Below are 23,089 nucleotides of genomic sequence, written 5' to 3' on the forward strand. Positions count from 1 at the left end.
ATCTACAGTGGGGACGGAAAGTATTCAGACCCTTACATTTTTCACTGTTATATTGCAGCCATTTTCTAAAATCATTTAAGTTCATTTTTTTTCCTCATGTACACACAGCACCCCATATTAAAAGAAAAACACAGAATTGTTGACATTTTTGCAAATTTATTAAAGAAAAACTGAAATATCACATGGTCCTAAGTATTCAGACCCTTTGCTCGGTATTAAGTGAAGCACCCTTTTGATCTAATACAGCCATGAGTCTTTTTGAGAAAGATGCAACAAGTTTTTCACACCTGGATTTGAGGATCCTTTGCCATTCCTCCTTGCAGATCCTCTCCAATTCTGTCAGGTTGGATGGTAAACGTTGGTGGACAGCCATTTTTAGGTTTCTCCAGAGATGCTCAATTGGGTTTAAGTCAGAGCTCTGGCTGGGCCATTCAAGAACAGTCACGGAGTTGTTGTGAAGCCACTCCTTCGTTATTTTAGCTGTGTGCTTAGGGTCATTGTCTTGTTGGAAGGTAAACCTTCGGCCCAGTCTTAGGTCCTGAGCACTCTGGAGAAGGTTTTGGTCCAGGATATCCCTGTACTTGGCCGCATTCATCTTTCCCTCGATTGCAACCAGTCGTCCTGTCCCTGCAGCTGAAAAACACCCCCACAGCATGATGCTGCCACAACCATGCTTCACTGTTGGGACTGTATTGGACAGGTGATGAGCAGTGCCTGGTTTTCTCCACACGTACCACTTAGAACTTTTTGGCCTTAATTCTATCTTGGTCTCATCAGACCAAAGAATCTTTTTTTCTCACCATCTTGGAGTCCTTCAGGTGTTGTGTTTTTTTTGTTTTTTTAAGCAAACTCCATGCAGGCTTTCATGTGTCTTGTACTGAGGAGAGGCTTCCGTCGGGCCACTCTGCAATAAAGCCCCGACTGGCAGAGGGCTGCAGTGATGGTTGACTTTCTACAACTTTCCCCCATCTCCTGACTGCATCTCTGGAGCTCGGCCACAGTGATCTTTGGGTTCTTCTTTACCTCTCTCACCAAGGCTCTTCTCCCCGATAGCTCAGTTTGGCCGGACGGCCAGCTCTAGGAAGGGTTCTGGTCATCCCAAACGTCTTCCATTTAAGGATTATGGAGGTCACTGTGCTCTTAGGAACCTTAAGTGCAGCAGAAATGTTTTTTTTAACCTTGGCCAGATCTGTGCCTTGCCACAATTCTGTCTCTGAGCTTTTCAGGCAGTTCCTTTTGACCTCATGATTCTCATTTGCTCTGACATGCACTGTGAGCTGTAAGGTCTTGTATAGACAGGTGTGTGGCTTTCCTATTCAAGTCCAATCAGTATAATCAAACACAGCTGGACTCAAATAAAGGTGTAGAACCATCTCAAGGATGATCAGAAGAAATGGACAGCACCTGAGTTAAATATGAGTGTCACAGCAAAGGGTCTTAATACTTAGGACCATGTGATATTTCAGTTTTTCTTTTTTAATAAATCTGCAAAAATGTCAATTCTGTGTTTTTCTGTCAATATGACGTGCTGTGTGTGCATTAATGAGGGAAAAAAATGAACTTAAATGATTTTAACAAATGGCTACAATATAACAGTGAAAAATTTAAGGGGATCTTTATACTTTCCGTCCCCACTGTATATATATACATGTACAGTGAGTGCGCATCCACACAAATAACAGTCCACAAACCTCAAGTGAAAACCAGTGATGTGCAAATCTTCTAAAAACAGTAAAGTCCAGGAATTGGTGAAAACCTTAAACTATCCGACTTCGTTAACGCTGACCAAATATGCGGCCTTGGCTTGAAGGGGTTGTACTGGGGTGATGCGTGCAGCTGTACGCATCACCTCGGTACTGTCTTTTAGAGCGGACAGTCTGCTTTCTTGGCATAACAACCGATGCGACTAAAAGCTGCTCAGCTGTTATCCCAAGAAGTGGAAGGGGATAGCCTTCTGCAGCTCTCCCATCCCACCGGCTAGTTGGAGACCCGAATTAATCTGGAAGTTGCTTCGATCAAGTCTTGGATCTAGTACTTCAGAAACTATGTCATGACATCACTTCTGGTTTACTGGGGCCTTAAAGGCACCAAATTTTTAAAAATGAGAACATTGAAAACAGCCAAACTTGGCTATTTGAGTGCTTTTAAGTGCAAAGGAGGGATTTGGGGTCCCCCGATCCCTCCAAAAAGAATATCTGTCACTGCCTAAAAAGGATCAGAAATTTTTTCTTTCTTTTTTTTTTTTTTTTTTTTTTTTTAAAGCGACAATGTAAAAATTAGAATATTTTCTATTTTGTAAAGCGCCCCGTCTCTCCATGCTCGTGTGCAGAAGCGGCACATACCTAAGTCGCACCCGCAAATGTAAACTTGTTCAAACCACAAGTGAGGCATTGCCACGATTGTTAGATCCTCTAACGCTAAACTGGTAACCGGTAGGAATGTTAAAGCGTCGCCTATGGAGATTTTTAAGTACCGTAGTTTGTCGCCATTCCACAAGTGTGCCCAGCTGCTTAGTCAGCGGGACATGCTTGATCACTTTATATTTACATCATCAGGAAATACTACCACTTTTCACTAAGTCCCTCTGCACCAGCGCAGGAGAAAATCTTTTCTGCGCAATTTCAAAGCATGACATGTTGGGTGTCTATTTTACTCTGCATAACCTCATCTTTCACATTACACAAAAAAATTGGGCAAACTTTACTGCTTTGTGTGTTTTTTATTTGTTTTTTTTCCCCAAAAAAATTGCGTTTGAAAGACAGCTGCGCAAATAGTGTGGCATAACATATTGCAACAATCGCCATTTTAGTCTCTCTAGTCTCTGCTAAAAAAAATTTTTGGGTGTAGTAAGTAATTTTTTTAGCAAATACAGATTTTAACTTCTAAGCAGCAAGTGTCAGAAAAAGGCTTGGGCATGAATGAGTTAGTGTCTTGAAGAGGCGACCAAGACGCTCGTGCTCTTCGCCGCAAATAAGGTTGGCTTCTTGCTAAATATGAAAAATCCCCACCACAGATCAGCCAGGCATGTAATTAACCACTTGACCTCCAGAACATTTTTTTTCCCCACAGATTGATTTCTTTTGGTGGTATTTGATCACCATTGTGGTTTTAATTTTTTGCGCTATAAACAAAGTGACTATTTTGACGAAAAAAAAAACTTCTTGTTGTAAAACATATCCAATAAACATTTTTTTAAAATCTAATTTCTTCATAAATTTAGGTTGTTTTATGCTACATGTTTTTGGTAAAAACATCCCAATAAACGTATATTGATTGGTTTACGCAAACGTTATAGCATCTACAAACTCTGGGATATATTTATGGAATTTTTTTATTCTTTTACTAGCAGTCTGACACTTTTGACACTCTCCGTTAATGAGTGACACCAATATAATGATCAGTGCTAAAAATATGCACTGTACTATTGACACTGGCTGGGAAGGGGTTAAATATCTAGGGCGATCAAGGGTTAAATGTGTGCTAAGTGGTTAATAGACCTCCAAACATTAATCAATGGCAATAGAAGGACACCAACTTCTGGTTTCAGTGTTTCCAAGGATCAGCATGTCAGATTAGGCTGCACCCATTCTCATGGAGAACAGAGGCTTCACATAATGTAAAACCGCCAAACTATTTAACCTCTTGGCGCCTCCTGGCCCTTTAAGAGGTTTATGTAGTCAGGAGGTGAGGCATGGCTTAAGATCAAGTGAGGGCTGTCAGAGTCCGAAAACTCGTGATCAGGAGCTTTCAGTTGACCGTAACAGTGTGGGCAGCGTGCGCGCCCTCTCAGCACAAGTGCATAGGCATTAATGCAAATATGCGGCCCCTCGGCATTAAGTACCGAGAGGCCACATATTTGTGTACAGCCAGCGCCAAGGGGTTAAAACCATGGAAAGGAGGGGTTTTGGGACATTAAATGAGGTGGGGTAGGCCAAGGGATCAGTCACCATTATGTCATTTTATTGGTATAAAATGACATAACATGATAAAGGCCCATATATGGAATAACAGTCTTATAGTAAATACGCAATGATTGATACATTGTGGACAAGGTAAAAGCCCTCAGGTGATGAGGGGCAAATGATCCTTATAAGGTGCTAAAACCATTCTATAATGCACATTATCACAAGACTTCTGAGTAGAGATGTATAAATTCTTTTACAGGAATTAAGTTTTGTGCATATCATAGGACTGACGCGTTTCGTGTATCAAACACTCTTCAAGGGCAGTTTGCACCAAAGTCTAAAAAAAAAAAGAATATAAATCAATCAAAGCTTAATGTGCGTTATTTAAAAGGGGTGTGGGGGTATACATATGGGGGAAGAGAGATGACCACTCATCCCAAATGGATACTCACATGCCAGTAGAGTGTAGACCCCATGAGGTCAGCAGCCGTAGGCCGCCAAATAACGTCAAGTCTGGGAGTGGAGGGAAGGCCAGGCACCCAAAGTCCCCATAAAAAGAATGTGTCCACACTGGTGATGAATAGGGATACTGGTTCTAAAAGTGATTGAAATATAATATTAAATATAACTGAAAAGTTACTAGAACCCAATATTACAAATGTTGACACATGCCAGTGTTGTGGAATGTCTGGGATAGAGAGAAAAAAAGAAGAAACCAGGAAATATGGTGAGAGGAGGAGGGAGATTGGAGTATGACATGAATGGGGATGTGAAATTTCTAAAAAATAATCACCCTTACCTTGTGAAGTAATATGTGATAGCCAATTGTGTATGCCCTGTGACAGATGTGCTGCCAAGAGACAGGCTAGCACGAAATGGGGACCTTGTATGCACCCAGCCCCTCCACCCAGCGTCACATGGTGCAAACGCCAAAAGGAAAGGAAGCTTCATCCAGCGCAGCGGGGTTAAAACAATAGATTAAAGAAATAGGTAAAAGAAAATACGGCATGTACTGATGCCTCACGGCTGGCCTTCGTGAGTGTGGATCTGACATGCTGATCCTTGGAATCGCTGAAACCGGAAGTCGGTGTCCTGTTATTGCTATTGATCAATGTCTGGAGGTCTGTTAATTACATGCCTGGCTGATCTGTGGTGGGGATGTTTCATATTTGATAGGAGGCCAAGCTTATTTGTGGTGAAGGGCACAAGTGTCTTTTAAAGATACATTCATGGAGTTGGATAGTTGAATATTTTCACTTGTTCCTGGACTTTACTGTTTTTTTTAGAAGATTTGCACATCTGATGTTTTCACTTGCTGTTTGTAGACTTTTGTTTGCGTGGATATGCGCTCAGTGTATATATTATAAATGTATTATCTGCCCTCGAGCGCTGTGCAAACTGTTGCCGCTATATAAATCCTGTATTGTAATAAAAATAATACATTATATAATTTTCTGTCTCTAAAAACTTAGTAGAGACTTTAACAGCGCATAACTAAAGAGGGAAAAAAAAAACTCTTGGCCTAGGTTCACATTGATGCGATTTGGCATGTGCCGCACCGATTGCCCAAACTTGTTTCTGTACTACGTTTGTGCAGCAACCCAGACAGATGTCTCTGAAATAGCTCCTGAAGTTGGACTGACATGCGAGTATGAAATCGTGCGAGTTCAAATGAACTCACACTATTTCAATCCCGCTGTCACTGTGAACCTGGGCTTACTTTTCCATGCGCACACAACTGGAAAATAAAAACAAGCCCTGATGGGCCATGACTTCTAAAGAACCTTTGCTCAAATTATAAATTAGAATGTTAGCAACTACCAAGGGCGTTAAAGAGCAATGTCTGATAGGAATTTATGCATTTGATAAGTCCTACATTCTGCAAAGAAAAGACTGCCATGGAATGTAATGCTTTGGACAACTATGGTAATATTTTTTTTGTTCACTTCTAGTGGAGGGGAGAGACCTTATGATTCAGAAAGGCGGCAGCCTGTGCAAAGAGGTAAGTCGCTTGTCAAAGGTGACCTGTGTGTTCATGTTACATTTTCCCCAGAGCTTATTCATTCCTTTCTAAAGCAGATGAGAACAAAGTAGATGGTTTGGACCATGCGTCGAAGTCTAGTGGACGTGGCATTGGAGATCGCAATCAAGTGTCCGATAGGTAAGCTGGGCTGGACGGGAGAGGAATTGTAAGTAAACTTCCTGGGGTCATTTTTTGGGGGCTTGGCAGGAAGCACCACATTAGAGGACTGTAAAGCAGGGTATGCATGGATATTTTTTTTTTTTTCCCATCTCGACTACACAAGTGATGTGGATGCAAGGATCACCCCCACTGCACTATTGTATTCTGACACAGATCGACACTGCAAGCACTGATCGAATGTTGGTTGTCCAGTAGGACCATTCGATCGTTTTTGAAAAAATTGCTGCTGACCGGTCGAATTTTGATACATGTGTACCCAGCTTAAAGCATAAGAGATGAGGGCAGTGATTTGTGATGAGGCTGATCTGATAAGTTTATTGATGGTTTATAGTTCGCAGTGCACTTGAATAAACTTGTTGCTTCTCCGTGTACACTGGGAATGGCCTGCAAATCACACCATAACACAGAAAAGGAAGCGCATGCACTACTTTTCAAAAGGGTGCTGCACCAAATTGCATGGCTCTTCAATCACATGCTGCTGTTCAATCTGGTGTACTGCATTTGCGATCTGCGTTTGGGGTGCCATTAACATTGCATTGGTACTCACAGCAGATTGCAGAGGCAGTGCATTTTCAGTGTGGTGTGGGAAACATGCACAGAACATGCCTTTCCCGCCCTACTTTCTGGTGTGAGTCGGCCCTTAGTTTCTCATCTCTAATCGTTGTCAAGTGTTTTATTCAGCGCTTCATTGGGTAGTATAAATTGGTTGTTTATAGCGGCAACAATGAAACAAATGTCTAAACACAGTACTAAAAATTTCTGAAAATCATACATATTTTATCTTTCATTGCAGATTTATGGGGATGGTGTGTGTGTGTGTGTGTGTGTGTGTGTGTGTTTGTTTTTTTTTTTTTTTGTTTTTTTTTCCCATATGATTAAACCTTGTTGAATGGTTATTATCTTTTTAGATGTAATTTTTGTACCCGTTATGTTTGAAACTGTACAAATGTTTGGATTTGGAAACATAAAGTATAAAACATTTTTTTTTTTTTTATCTTCTTTACTATTTACAGGGACGATGAGGATTTAAATGTAGGGTTGGAGCCAATGGGTAAAGACGAGCAGGCAAGTTTTTCTACTTTACATCTGGTTTATTTGCTGCCTTTTTAGGCTGCAGATTTTCAACGGTGGGTGTAAGAGTTCCCCTATAGCTAAACACTAATGGAAAAGTGAAAATCTAAATTAAGAGAAAGTTACTGGTTGTTTTTGGTTACTACGTCAGTAGTTTTGTCAAACTAGTGTTGCAGTTATACAGACACATTTTTGTTTGAAGCACTTCAGGGTCAATGTATTTTACTTTATACCATTGGTGCAAAACAATACTGAGAGATGTGAGCCCCTCTAACAAGTTTAGTTGTGGCCTGTCCTCCATTGTAGAGATTTCAGCTCACATCCTTTTTCTTGAAACACCATCCCCGGTGCAAGGAATGACTGTATTTCTTCCAGTGGGTACTCAGTTGGAGTCTATGTACGTTTTTATATCTGTGTGTACATTTTGATTGCTTAAATCTGAACTCCAGGTAGATATATAAAAAAAAAAAAAAAAAAAACACACTTAAATGGTGCTGTGCATTCATTAAAACACAATAAACTTGTGTTAATGCAACTAAAGCAAGTACCCTAATTTGACTTTGCATCAGCCTTTTTTTATTCCAGTGTACAGTAGTTATTTATGGGGGAGCAGTACTTTGAGCTAGACAGGAGTGATACAGTACACATGTGCTGAAAGGAGCAGAAGGGAAAGTGTGCAGCTACACCTTCATTATCCAATCACAGGGAAAGTGCTTATGATGAAGTTTATAACTTCTGTACCAACCTGGCCGTGCTTTCTGGCACAGGGCTGTGTAAATATCAGAACTGAATGGACTAAATTACAAATAGTTTTGCAGTTAAAACGACTCCTATACACATTTCAATTGTGTATGTAGACAGTTGCCTGTAGTTCAAATTTGATTGTCATAGTTTCCTAATCAACACGTATCTTTAGTGGACAAATACTAGACTGCAATTGGCTTCTGTTTTAAAGGGGTTTTATTAACCAGTTGATCTTTTTCTTTAACACTTTTGCTGCCAGAGTCATTTTTGCTTTTTTTGCACACGTTTAAAAAAATTATTTTACACAAAGATTAGACAAAACCCACAGATATTTTCTGAAAGCAGACACCCCCTAGAGCAGGGGTAGGCAACCTAGGGCCCTCCAGCTGTTGAACCACATTTGCCATGAGGCTTGCAAAGCTGGCAGTTACAATTAATCCCAGAGGCATGATGGGATTTGTAGTTCTGCAACAGCTGGAGGGCCACAGGTTGCTTACCCCTACCCTAGAGAATAAAATAGTGGTAGTTGCAATTTTTTATGTCGCACAATATTACCACAAAGGTCTAGAAAACGTAAAATTTCAGTAAAAAACACACTAACGTAAATTTTAGGGCAAACAAATGCAATAAATTACCCACATTTTTGGTAAAATGTAAAAGACTACATAGCACCGAGTAAATGGATACCCAACATGCCAAACCTTAAATTTATGTGAAATTGCGAATATTTTCTATAGGCATCAGTTTAGTGTTATGGAGGAGCTCTGGTGTTAGAATTATTGCTCATATATGTAACGTGTATCGCAATTGACGTTTTCTTTCCGTAGGTGCCCCGACGCATGCATTTACGGTCGTGCATGTGTATATGCCCAAAAAACTAAAACATTTTGTTCTTTTTTTTTTTTTTTTTTTTTTTTTTTTTTTTTTGGTTTTGATTTTTAGGTGACCGGTTCTCTTTATTGAGATATGCAGGGTCTAAAATACCCTACATGTCTCTTCTGTACTCCACTGAATGTTTTGCAATGCAGATCGCCAGAAGTGACGTCAGACATTGCTTTCCGGGTCACAAGAAGGCAGAGAGCAGACATGTCTGCTCTTCACCTTCCCCCTCTATCCGCCGGTACCTGTCATGGAGATCCTGGGCCTGCTGAGCCCGGTAAGCATAGCATGGTGCGGCAGCAGGGGGAGGAGACCGCCGGTACCAGGGTGTGAGAGAGCAATCAGGTGGCTCCGCTGCTGCCCGAAATGCTCTCGCCTGACAGGCAGGAGGCTGCTTGTCAGTTTAACACACAATCCTGGTGGCTGTAAGATTGTGTATGATACTCCCCGCCGTTAGGTCTGTATGAGGTACGGACCTGGCGGCGAAAGGGTTAAACCATTCTTTAAACTGTTTTGCATATTCACTCCAGTCTTTTATTCTGTTTTTCTCAGTACCTGTTATGCCAATTTTTATGAACCAGGCTAATAACATCCTTACCTAATTTTTATTTTTTCTCCAATATGTGTAGAAATTCAGCCACGCAAGTAAATACGCAGCTTTGTCTATGGATGGAGAAGAGGAGCCTGAAGAATATGCAGACTAACTTGGGGAATACCTGGTGTCTAATGGATTCCTTCCTCCCTCTCCTTTTAATCTCCCATATGCCCTATTCCATAAATCATTGGCATAAGCCAGAGCAAGAAAAGCAAATGTCCCTTCCGGCTCTGTCCCCTCAGAAATCTAAAAGCAGTCCAACTCTGACACCTGCAACAATGATCTTCAGTTAGAAAAACAATGAGCTGTTTGTTCTCTTGCATGCTGCTGCAGCTTTTTACCGTGTGCGTGAAATAGGAGGGGTGCGTAAGTGCAGTGTGTGGTGAGGGAGCCCTTAATCGCAGTTCATGCTTTCTTTGGGAAAGGGAAGTTTAACAGGATTATCACACAGTATATTCAATGCTTCCCGAAAACCTCTGCTACATTGCACAAAGGTTATCATTTTTATGCCAGAGAATACATTAATTTCAAAGCAGCAACGTCGCGCATATAAGACTTTTGGGTGGCTCCCAGAGCTCCTATTTTAAGGTTATTCCTCCAGCACAGAGAGCTTCATGGACTTGATGTGCTGGACCTTAAATGATTGCATTTTTAGCACATTATGATAATAAAATGAATTAATACGAAGCCCTGTTTTGCAGCTTCAGTAGTGAAATGAAAGCCTTCAGATGCTTGGTTTGCACTCAGAATAGAACAGTTTGCCAGAAGCCTGTCATCCACTGTGGCAAAGAAAAAAATAAATAAATCAGATAACTAGCTATATCCACAGACTCAAAACCATGGTGCATAGGAGAATCCCCCTCAGACTTGGTGTGATGCTGTGGGTTTCCAGGAGGCTGCTGTAGCAATGAACTTTTGTTTGTAGGATTTTTTTTTTTTTTTTTAATAAAATATCTGGAAGAGGTGGTGTTTGAGTGGCATGTTGCATCCAGACACTGCCTTTCACGCATCCTACATCCTGAATCAACATTAGTCCTCTTTCCTTCCACCCCACCTCAACCCTTCATCTGGCCTTCCCTAATTTATAACTAATGTGCATTGGAGAGCTGGGTCCTCGTCTCTCTCGGGCCAGTTCTTGAGACCTTGGTTTAACATTTTACACTTCCCACTGAAGTGTAATCTGAAGAAAATATATAATAAAAACTTGTAATGATTTGTAATCGGCTTTCTGGGAGATGTTTTATTATCATGTAAAGTACCTGACCAACCCTCCTTTTTTTTTTTTTTTTTCTTTTTTTTTTTTTTTTTTTTTTTTTTTCCTGTTTTTCAGCTCTGCCCCTCCCTCAAATAAACTAATCTTTAAAGTATTATGTCTGTTTAAATGTTTGTCTGTCTTTGTGTAAAAGATTTCATCTTCACACTGTGGAATAATTGTGTGGTTTTGAGGAACCCTAAATATAATGGGAGACATTTATTAAAAGCTGTGCTTAGTTCATTGTGGTCTTTTTTTCCCTTTTTAATAGCATTTTAGAAATTTAAGCACAGTTCTGCAATGTATTTTTAAAACTTTTTCATAATTTGTGAACACAGTGCATTTGAGGCAGAAATACTCTGGCTTTAAACCTGAAATAATTTTAAGATTTGCCTGATTTGGGTAAGAGTTTTTCTCATTGTTAGATTTACTTCTGAACCTTTGTACTCTGATAACTGGGTTATACTGCTGCCTATGTGAGAAGTTTGGCTAATTGCTTTTTTGTCTATCAGGTAACCCTTCCTACACTCCATGCTTTGGGTTCTGCTAGTGTCCTAGGACAGTGGACATTATTTTGGAGAAAAGTTTTAACTTTTTTTTTTTTTTTTTTTTTTTTCCTGGACCCTTTTTCTGAGCCATTCTGTACAGTACTTCTTCTTTTTTTTTTGTCTTCTATACAACTCCTCCCCCTCCCAACTAGCCTCCATTATTTTCTAGTGTTCTTAGGTGATGGACCTCCTACCTGAGTAAAGCTGACCTTTATTATGAAGGTTTTCTTTCTCTATAATGATCCACCAGGAAGATTCTTCTATAAAGATTTATGTTGCACTGCGGCTCCTATGGCAGCCTCTAAATCTGACTCCTTGGTGGAGACTTAGGTGATCATATCCAGACCCTGCTCAATGGAAGAACCGAGGCTGACCTGTAATGTTGCTGCCATGCACTAAAACATACTATAGGTGTTCCCCTTGGCACGTAGTGTAACGTGCAGTTAGCCACAGGGTGCTCTTACAGTTCAGGGCCCTTGTCTGCCAGCAGCAGAACCTTGTCCCCCAAGACCCCTGCAGGGGTATGGCCATCATGAAGGGTGAAGCCAGGACTGGGTATTTTTCCTTTTAATAATGCCTGGCACAAGCTTCAAAGGGTAAGTACAGGGACAAAGCCTTTTAATTTTATGCCTAGGGTGCCCCCCCTTCTCTTCTTTTTTTCTTACTCCAGACCTCTCCCCTTTTCATGGCTGAGAGCCAGGCGCTCCAAATTGTCTTTAAATTTGCCACAATATTTGCCTGTGTTCTGCACCTGGTACACCTCTGATCTCTGTCCTGGTGGCATACTGTTTGTTACTGCATTACTTACCGTATCTGGCACTGGGTGATTCCCCCTCCCTCTCCACATGTGTGAAGGTCATAAGTACCCCTTAGGGGATGGTATTCACAAGCATGGCAGATCCCAGGCACAAAGGGAAAAAAGGGTCAGATGGACTTCCTAGCTCTCAGGCTTGGCCTTAATTTGGTTGGTAGTTTGTCCACTTGGGGCCCTATCGCACTGTACCTTGATGGGTGCCCACAGTCTGTTTCCCTGTCTTCCTCTGGCCATTCTGCTGAATTCAAACCTGTTGAAGTTAGATATCTTGATAATTCCACTCAATGTATATCCTTCACAGACACACAACTCTAAGCATAGGTGACCTCCATGTGAGAAGTCACAGCTTTTGTATCAAGCAACATGCTCCTCTGCACCGTGGTATATAGGGTAATCGCTCGCCTTCCGATCTCTTGCTCTGCGCTCATTAGCAGGATCATACATGTAATAAAATGCAAATGCTTCCCATAGTACAGTGATGGTGAACCTTGGCACCCCAGATGTTTTGGAACTACATTTCCCATGATGCTCAACTACACTGCATAGTACATGAGCATCAAGGAAATGTAGTTTCAAAACATCTGGGGTGCCAAGGTTTGCCATCACTGCCATAGTATAAAACTGATTCTAACATTTGTTAGAGATATGAGGCCACACATATAGTACTCTAGGAGGCACATGCGTGGCAGCTTCTAAGATGCCTGCTTGAGCAGGGAGCTCCGCCCCAGCCTAACGGTACACCCGATTTGCTGATCGTGACCCCTGGGACAGGCATCAGTAGGCGGAAGACCCCCAGCATCGCTACATGACAGGGGGATCGGCCTGCCACCATCTTGGACCCAAGTTCAAGGGCAGGCCAAAACGAAGATGATGGCCGCAACTCAGCCACACGAGCCTGGTGCGGAGGGACACACAGACCAAAGGCAAGTCCTGGCCCTGGCAACGCTTGCATAACCCCCTGCTAGTGTACAGTGGGGAGAACAAGTATTTGATACACTGCCGATTTTGCAGGTTTTCTTACTTGCAAAGCAGGTAGAGGTCTGTAATTTTTTTATCATAGGTACTCTTCAACTGTGAGAGACGGCATCTAAAACAAAAATCCAGAAAATTAAATTGTATGATTTTGAAGTAAATAATTTGCATTTTATTGCATGACATAAGTATTTGATACATCAGAAAAGCAGAACTTAAAATTTGGTACAGAAACCTTTTGTTTGCAATTACAGAGATCATACGTTTCCTGTAGTTCTTGACCAGGTTTGCACACACTGCAACAGGGATTTTAGCCCACTGCTCCAGATCCGTCAGGTTTAGGCACTCACTGGGCAATACGGGCTTTTAGTTCCCTCCAAAGATTTTCTGTTGGGTTCAGGGCTGCAGACTGGCTAGGCCACTCCAGGACCTTGAGATGCTTCTTAGGGAGCCACTCCTTAGTTGCCTGGCTGTGTGTTTTGGGTCGTTGTCATGCTGGAAGACCCAGCCACGACCCTTCAATGGTCTTACTGAGGGAAGGAGGTTGTTGGCCAAGATCTCGCGATACATGGCCCCATCTATCCTACCATCAATACGGTCCAGTCGTCCTGTCCCCTTTGCAGAAAAGCAGCCCCAAAAAATGTTTCCACCTCCATGCTTCACGGTTGGGATGGTGTTCTTGGGGTTGTACTCCTCCTTCCGCCAAACACAGAGAGTGGAGTTTAGACCAAAAAAAAGCCCTGTTTTTTTTGTCTCAGACCACATGACCTCCCATTTCTCTTCTGGATCATCCAGATGGTCATTGGCAAACTTCAGACAGGCCTGGACATGCCCTGCCTTGAGCAGGGGGATCTTGCGTGCGCTGCAGGATTTTAATCTATGACGGTGTAGTGTTACTAATGGTTTTCTTTGTGACTGTGGTCCCAGTTCTCTTCAGGTCATTGACCAGGTCCTACCATGTAGGTCTGGGCTGATCTATCACCTTCCTCATGATCATTGATGCCCCATGAGGTGAAATCTTGCATGGAGCCCCAGCCCGAGGGAGATTGACTGTCATCTTGAACTTCTTCCATTTTCTAATAATTGTGCCAACAGTTTCCTTCTTACCAAGCTGCTTCCCTAGTCTCCTGTAGACCTGCACAAGGCTGGGATGGGCTACAGTTTTATCCCTGATGTCCTTACAAAGATCTCTGGTCTTGGCCATTGTGGAGAGGTTGGAGTCTGATTGTGTGGACAGGTGTCTTTTATACAGGTAACGAGTGGAGAACAGGAGGTGGTCTTGAAGAAAAATAACAGGTCTGTGAGAGCCGGAATTCTTACTGGTTGGTAGGTGATCAAATACTTATGTCATGCAATAAAATGCAAATTAATTATTTAAAAATTGTACAATGTGATTTTTGTTGTAGATTCTGTCTCTCACAGTTGAAGGGTACCTATGATAAAAAGTACAAACCCCTCTACATGCTTTTTAAGTAGGAAAACCTGCAAAATCAGTAGTGTATCAAATACTTGTGCTCCCCACTGTATGTAAGTAGCCATCAGAGCGTGGCTCCTTCTCCAGCCTCCACAATCTCTTTTATAGGACAGACACCAGAGGACCTCATGATCTCCCCACTAGGAACCCCCCCCCCCCCCCCCCCACTTGTCCTGCTGACACCCCAACACCAGGGAACCTGGGCCCAGAATTCCTCCTAAACCCAGCAGATCATTTCCTTAAACTGTCAGATCTGTTGAACAGAGGCCTAGTGCAAATGGCAGCTAAATTTACTGGGAACATCAGGGCTGATTTTCAAAATCTAGGTTTTAGAATGGAAGTACTAGAACACAAACTGGACATTACAGTTCCCAGAGTTAACCAGAATTCAGGTATTACAAGAACAGCTCGACAGCATTATCCAGAATTCATAACCTTGAGAACAGATCCAGGAGATATAACTTTAGGCTGAGAGACCTTCCACAATCCATTACGGATATCCCAACGGCAGTACAAGACCTCATTAAACACCTCCTCCCAAATATTCCTCCACACAGATTGGAGCTGGACCAAGCTCACAGAGCCTTGGTTCCCCCCAGGAAGGATGGATCTCAAGAGACAGTGGTTAAACTTGATTTCCTGGTGCCTCCCATGTCCGCATACCCATGGTTGGTTGCTCCGCCCTCTACCAACCCACAGGACCATTTTAACTCTATAAAAAAAGAGTTCCTCCCCTTAGTCAGTATTCTTTACTTTGTCCTCATGCCTGCAGGATCATTATCAGCCTTACCTCACCGCTTTATGGTGTAACTGTTGGAGGTTCATGCTCTCCTGCAGTATGGAGTCCCATCGCTTGGGCTGCTAAAGGCGCCAGATAAGTATGGGAGGCCATTTTTTTCTGTGGATCTTTTTTTGGGCCATATTGGAAGATTAACAGGAGCTTAGCCTCTCCTCTATGCTCTTCCCTCCCTGATGGTATGTCTCCTATCCGTATGTGAGCAGGCTGTTACTTGCACATGTGACAGTACGGTGCATGCCTAGTAGCAAACTGAAGCTGTCGGTGGCCATCTTGGTACTCCCAAAGTGCTCTCAGCATAAATGGAGAGCCTGCGATTCATTACAGGGCCAGCTATCAAGGTGAAGACATCTCCCTTAAGTGTCTTCCCTATTTTTTGCAATGGAGCCTGGCCAAGCTGCCCCTAGTAATGTGATACCGCAACAAAAAGATCCTCATCATACCGCTAGGTAAGGGCTGCAACAATCAGGTAAGTTTTAAAGGAAAATAAAAAAGAGCACTACGGGCAAATTAGAACACATTTTTTGTTTCTACAGCCCGCACCGGGGATCATCCCGTAGATCATCTCACCGTAGCTCCTCAGATAGGAGATCCAAAGGTCATAGGAGCTCAGGACACTCTCACTCATCCTCAGCTCATGCCTCCCGCAGTGGCCAGAGGTCACCCCGACATACCCCTAGCAGACACGAATCCCACAGACCGGTGTATCCAAAAGAGAAGACCTGTTTGGTATGTGGAAGACAAGCGCTGCTGGAAAAATTGGTATGCGAGAAGTGTCTACTAGAGGCTACAGGGGATAAAGAGAAAGATAAGCAGCAGTCTCTGGAATCAATTAAGAGCTTGATCAAGGATTCAGTCAGGGAGTTGGCCCTCTCCCAAGACCAAATTAACCCACGCTCGCCTGAAGCAGCAGTAAGCGCGTCCACTCCTCATTCGGACGCAGAGGTGGATTCTGAAGAAGAGGCGGAAGGGGTGGATAGCAATATTTCAGCTTTTGACTTCGCTCTAGTTGAGCCTTTCATAACCGCGGTCAAGGATGCAATCCAGTGGGAGGAAAATCCAGAGCCACCTTCTAAAACAAAGAAATATTTCCCACATCCGAAAAAGAAGGTATCAACTTTTCCCTTGATGGAAGAAATCAAGGAGGTGGTAACAGATGAATGGCAGAAGGTAGACAGAAGACCTATGGCGTATAATCGTTTTCCTAAGTTATATCCACTGGCAGAAGCAGATGCGCAACTTTTTGATGCTGTACCAACTGTGGACGCCTCAGTTATGAGGTTGGCTAGAAACTCGACCTTTCCACTAGAAGACGCAGTCTCCTTTAAAGATGTCCTTGATCGAAGGATTGATTCAGACCTGAAAAAAACATATCAGGCGGCTGGGGGAGCATGCAAGCCGGCGGTAGCTCTGACTTCAATCTCAAGGGCCACCAGAGTATGGTCAGACAACATGGAAACGGCCCTCAGACTAGGGGTAGGTTCAGAAGAAATCATTAAGGCACTGGATGAATTAAAGCTGGCCTCAGATTTCATAGCAGAAGCGGCTATTGACGTCCTAAAATGCTCTTCCAGGGCCATGCTGTATTCCATAATGGCCAGAAGAACGTTGTGGCTAAAACAATGGTCGGCCGACCCAACGTCTAAGCAATCATGGTGTCGTATTCCATACGATGGGAAAGCCCTGTTTGGCGAAAAAATGGATACGGCAATTACCAGAGTCACAGGGGGGAAAAGTGGGCTAATTCCCCAGGACAGAAGCAGGAGGAAGAGATTTGCAAACCGCCCAGCGGGCCAGTTAAGAGGGAAGGACTCCAGATCCTACCATCCGGGAAGGGAGTATAGAAGGGGCTGGAAAGGTTCACAAGCTACCTTTCTGAGGTCGGCTAAACCAAAAGCCTCTACATCCACAGTTGGCCAGAAGTCCTTTTTACGCCCTCTCCACCCAAACCGGTCCGGTAGGAGCCCGTCTAAAGGCATTTGCCCGGGTTTGGGTGGAAGGTTGCGTAGACCAGTGGGCAGTGTCCACGGTCTGTCAAGGTCATTTCTAGGGATTCAAAAGGCAGCCTCCCCTCTATTCCTTTCAGGCCACCAAGATTCCAACCTCCAGAGAGAAGAAGGAGGCCCTTCTTCAATATGTCAAAATGCTTGTTCTCCAGCAGGCAGTAGTACCAGTTCCAGACTTGGAGAAGCACTTAGGCTTTTATTCCCCAGTCTTCTTGGTCCCCAAAAAATCGGGGGGTTGGAGGCCGGTGCTAGACCTGAAGAGGCTGAACAGGTATATCCGGGTGGAACATTTCAAGATGGAGTCCTTAAACACGGTCATTCTATTTGTTCAGCCCGGAGATTGGATGGCGTCCATAGACCTTCAGGATGCGTATCTGCACATACCTATCTGCCCTCAGTTTCAACCTTTTCTTCGGTTCAGAATAGGCGACTTACATCCTCAATTCCAATGCCTTCCCTTCGGATTTCAACAGTGCCCAGAACTTTCACCAAAGTGCTAGTAGCGATCTTGGCTCCTCTTCGAGAGAAGGGGATTTGAGTACTACACTATTTGGACAATATTCTAGTTCTTTCTCAGCACAGGCAGACCTTGGTGATACATGTACAGTTGGTCCTAGACACACTGATAAAGTTTGGTTGGCTAATCAACTACGCCAAAAGTCAACTTACGCCCACACAGGAGATAATTTACCTAGGGGCATTCTTCAACACTCCAGGAAGAGCAGTTTCACTCCAGGCAGAAAAAATCCCTTCATTGATAGGGAAAGTGAAAAGAGCGCTAGCAAGCCATTCTATGGCAGCATCAGACTGTCTAAGCCTGCTAGGTTCCCTCTCTTCATGCATACCTATGGTGAAATGGGCCAGATGGCATCTACGGACTTTCCAGGTGGGCTTCTTATCACAGTGGAAGAAAGATCGCCTAGAGCAGAGGATATTGATTCCACCTACAATGAAATCCAGCCTTTGGTGGTGGACAAGACCATACAACCTTCTGCTTCACTGTCCCCTTGGCCCCATCCCATGGACTGTTCTGAGGACAGACGCAAGTCAGTTAGGATGGGGGGCACATTACCAAGACCAGTTGGTACAGGGCAGATGGCAATTCAATGCGACAGAGGTAGTATCAAACACTTTGGAGCTAAGGGCGGCTTGGTTAGCAATCCTGTCTTTGGCCACCTTCCTCAGGGGAAAATCCATCCTTCTCCAGATGGACAACAAAGTGGCAGTAGCTTATGTTCAGAATCAAGGAGGAACGCACAGCAGGTCCCTTCTGAACGAAGTGACACCTATTCTGACATGGGCCGAGAGGAATTTAGTCAACCTACGAGCCTCATATATCCCAGGGCCAGAGAACCAGTTAGCCGATCAGCTTTCAAGATCTTTCAGCCACAACAACGAGTGGTCTCTGAATCTGAGGGTCTTCTGGATATGCCAACAATGGGGCACTCCCCAAATAGACCTATTTGCCTCCCCGCTCAATGCGAAGACACCGCTTTTCTTTTCAAGGTTCCCATCTCCGAAATCAGCAGGGGTGGATGCCCTAACACAGCCATGGAACTTTCAGATGGCATACGGATACCCGCCAACTCCACTGATACTGAGGTTTCTCCAACGTCTAACCACAGAAGCGATCAGTTTTAGCAGTGATTCCATACTAGCCCAAGACACCGTGGTTCACGTTGCTAATCAAGATGACTGTGCAAACCACTTCACCTTCCACGCATAGACAACCTTCTGTCTCAAGGCAAGTTCTGTCACCCGCACCCAGAGATCCTAGACTTGAGGGTTTGGAAGTTGAGCGGAAAAGGTTGGGCGAGTTAGGATGTTCGCATAATGTCATTCAAACACTACTACAGGCCAGAAAAGCATCTACGAATTCCACATACTATAGAGTTTGGAGAAAGTTTACGGAATTGGCAGAAACGAACCATTTCGATCCTCTAAACCCCAGAATCCAGAACATACTCCTCTTTTTACAGAGTGGATTGGACTTAGGTTTGGGCCTGAATACGCTTAAGGTCCAGGTTTCAGCCCTTTCAGCTCTAACAGACACCTGAAGGGCGCTAGATCCTCTGGTGAAACGTTTCTTGAAAGCAGTTCTAAGATTGAGACCGCCTAGAAAGACGCTATACCCCAAATGGGATTTGACTATCGTGCTTAATATCCTTTCAAAACCTCCGTTTGCTCCCACAGAAGAAAGCACCTTGGAGGATATTTCTCTGAAGGCAGTCTTTCTAGTCGCCATCACTTCGGGTTGCTGGGTATCTGAGATCCAAGCATTAGGGTCACAAGAACCTACATTACCTTCTTCCCGGACAGGGTGGTGTTGCAACCTATTCATCAGTTCATCCCTAAAGTACCTTCAGTCTTCCATCTGAACCAAGAGTGGGTTCTTCCAGCATTCGGGGAGGATCCAGCCTCCTCAAAACTGCATGAGTTGGATATAGCCAGATCCCTAAGTCACTGCCTAAATTTGACGCAGCAGTTCAGGAAAGATCAACGGCTATTTGTCATCCCCAAGGGTGCCAGAAAGGGAATGGCAGCATCTAAGACGACCTTGGCAAGCTGGATTGTAAGGTTAATCCAAAGAGCATATCGGGCTAGTGGTCTCCCAGTTCCAGATGCGGTCAATGCGCACTCAACGCATGGAATAGCCAATTAGACAATTTGTCGAGCGGCCAGCTGATCGTCCTTCAGCACGTTCATGTCCCACTATAGTCCCAGCAGTCCTTACTTCACAAGAGTTTGGGGAAAGGACTTTGCAGTCATCTGTACTGTAGCTTTTTTGTTTAATTAAATTGCTTTATTGCAGTACCCTCCCTGTAAGCGAGTTATTTACCATGGATATGCTGACATGGGAGGCACCAGGAAAACGGAAAATTGAATACTTACCTTTCCGTAATTTTCCTTTTCTGGTGCCTGCCCATGGCAGCATACACCCTCCCTTCAATGATCCTTAGCGTTATGAGATCTAGTTACAAGAATACTGACTAAGGGGAGGAACTCTTTTTTTTTTTATAGAGTTAAAATGGTCCTGTGGGTTGGTAGAGGGCGGAGCAACCAACCATGGGTATGCTGCCATGGGCAGGCACCAGGAAAGGAAAATTACGGAAAGGTAAGTATTCAATTTTCAGTTTTCTATGTAGTAAAGAAGAAAATCATGAAGTCTCATTCTCAATCCCAACTGGTCTATCAAGGCCACACAGTACAAATCTTTTCGGATCCGTCTCTATTGACAATTCAAAGGCGAAGGTCACTAAAACCGCTTCTTGCAATCCTTTCCCAAAGAGAAATCAAATACTGGTGGGCCTTCCCATGTGTTCTAAAGTTAATCATTAAAAGTAAAACCTAGTTTTCAAGTTTCCCGGATGGAGAACGGCTGTTCCGGAACCTAAAATTCATCTCGCAAGAATCCACAATGGATTTTGCAAGTTATTTTTCCAGAGCCACTAAACGCACAAGCCCCATAACCCCTGTCTGGAACATGTCCAAGACCAAGCGGTCCAAAGACAATATGCCTCCATGATCAAACAGTACTTCCTTTTCACTCTTTCGCCCTGGTTCCTCTAGGTATTTGGATAGGGGTAGTACCCCCAACTAAAACCGGTGCCATTCTTAGTTTACGCTTTGTTCCACAAATTTGATTAGCTGCAAATTTTTATACGAGACCATGATACTCCTCTAGTAAGTTACAGTATATGGCCACACGTGACTGGTTACATACCCCTGTCGGGTGGCCGTGAGGAACACCCCAGATACCTTCCCTGGACACATACAGGTCAGGGATTCAGCCACACTGCTGCTCTCTCTTCTCTGATTTATTTTAAGTTAAGCCAAAGTTTGCAAAGCTTCATTTGATATAGGGATGAGCTCAATGTTTGAGTTGAATGTAAGTTCTACACGAACATCGGGTGTTTGCCGAACAGCGAACATTATGGGGCGTTAGTGGGAAATCTGAGTGCTGCAGAACACCCCATAATGCACTGCGAGATTGCAGTGCATTGCTGTATGATGATTGGTCAAAGCATGCACCCTGACCTACATGCTTTGGCCAATCACGGTGCACTCTGCTGCAAGAGCCATGATTGGCCAAAGGCAGGGTGCCTTTGGCCAATCCTGGCTCAGGGGGACTAAGTCCACGCCCCACACTATATAAGGCTGCTTACAAAGCAGCCGCGTGTAGTGTTGGTGACATGGACAGAGAGATAGCTTGATTTAGATTAAGCAGGCAGGTTATTTATTTTAGTGGCAGTGTATTTGAGAGAGAGAGAGACAGATTGACTCTCTCATTCATTTATATATATATATATATATATATATATATATATATATATATACACACACACACACACATACATATACACATGCACACAAACACTCTGCATTTAGCATAGACTATATATTCAGTGTAGGGATGAGCCGAACACCCCCCCCAGTTCGGTTCGCACCAGAACCTGCGAACGGACCAAAAGTTTGTGCGAACTTTAGAACCCCATTAAAGTCTATGGGACTCGAACGTTTCAAAATCAAAAGTGCTAATTTTAAAGGCTAATATGCAAGTTATTGTCCTAAAAAGGGTTTGGGGACCCTGGTCCTGCCCCAGGGGACATGTATCAATGCAAAAAAGTTTTAAAAACGGCCGTTTTTTCAGGAGCAGTGATTTTAATGATACTTAAAGTGAAAAAAAAAGAGAAATATTCCTTTACATATCGTACCTGGGGGGTGTCTATAGTATGCCTGTAAAGTGGTGCGTGTTTCCCATGCTTAGAACAGTCGCTGCACAAAATGACATTTTTAAAGGAATAAAAGTCATTTAAAACTGCTTGCGGCTTTAATGTAATGTCGGATCCTGGCAATATGGATGAAAATCAGTGAGACAAATGGCATGGGTACCCCCCAGTCCATTACCAGGTCCTTTGGGTCTTGTATGGATATTAAGGGGAACCCAGGACCCAAATTAAAAAAAAGGAAAGGCGTGGGGCCCCCAGGCCCTATATACTCTAAACAGCAGTATACAGGCGCTGCAAACAAGACAGGGACTGTAGGTTTGTTGTTAAGTAAAATCTCTTTGTAATTTTGAACTGGTACATTTTTAAAATGTAGCTCCAGCCAAAAAATCTATTTTTAAACTTTTTGGAAAACATAGGGAAGGGTTATTACCCCTGTAACATTTGTTTTGCTGTCTGTGCACCTCTTCAGAAGATTTCACCTCACTTTCTGTCCCAATGACAATTTTTTTTTTGAAAATTTGGGGTTTGTAGTGAAACAAGGATTGGTGATAAAGCATCAGTGAAGAGGAGACACGTTTTTCCCATATTGACTCTTATGCCCTGTACACACGGTCGGACATTGATCGGACATTCCGACAACAAAATCCTAGGATTTTTTCCGACGGATGTTGGCTCAAACTTGTCTTGCATACACATGGTCACACAAAGTTGTCGGAAAATCCGATCGTTCTGAACGCGGTGACGTAAAACACGTACGTCGGGACTATAAACGGGGCAGTGGCCAATAGCTTTCATCTCTTTATTTATTCTGAGCATGCGTGGCACTTTGTCCATCGGAATTTCCGACAACGGATTTTGTTGTCGGAAAATTTTATATCCTGCTCTCAAACTTTGTGTGTCGGAAAATCCGATGGAAAATGTGTGATGGAGCCTACACACGGTCGGAATTTCCGACAACAAAGTCCTATCACACATTTTCCATCGGAAAATCCGACCGTGTGTACGGGGCATTACAGGAGAGAATTTCCCTTCCTAGGGGTAGATTTCATCTCACTTACTGTTGTCTCCTTCCGGTTGCAAGTAGTAGTCATTTGTAAGTT

At 43.3% G+C, this 23,089-nt stretch overlaps 1 protein-coding gene across 2 annotated transcripts in view; it reads left to right on the forward strand.

Annotated features, from left to right (window-relative positions):
• The window catches only part of EIF4B (eukaryotic translation initiation factor 4B), a 73,414-nt gene extending 62,797 nt beyond the window's left edge, over positions 1-10,617 (forward strand). The window contains exons 12-15 of one of the 2 annotated variants that reach the window (XM_073613550.1): positions 5,858-5,907; positions 5,982-6,066; positions 7,122-7,173; positions 9,432-10,617. In XM_073613550.1, the coding sequence (XP_073469651.1) occupies positions 5,858-5,907; positions 5,982-6,066; positions 7,122-7,173; positions 9,432-9,506 (262 nt within the window). In that variant the 3' untranslated portion in view covers positions 9,507-10,617. The remainder of the gene's footprint in view (positions 1-5,857; positions 5,908-5,981; positions 6,067-7,121; positions 7,174-9,431) is intronic. The other variant, XM_073613551.1, reaches the window with a different exon arrangement.
• Positions 10,618-23,089: the final 12,472 nt, after the last annotated feature.

This window comes from Aquarana catesbeiana, linkage group LG02 (genome assembly GCF_042186555.1).
Source record: "Aquarana catesbeiana isolate 2022-GZ linkage group LG02, ASM4218655v1, whole genome shotgun sequence".
Lineage (NCBI taxonomy): Eukaryota > Metazoa > Chordata > Amphibia > Anura > Ranidae > Aquarana > Aquarana catesbeiana.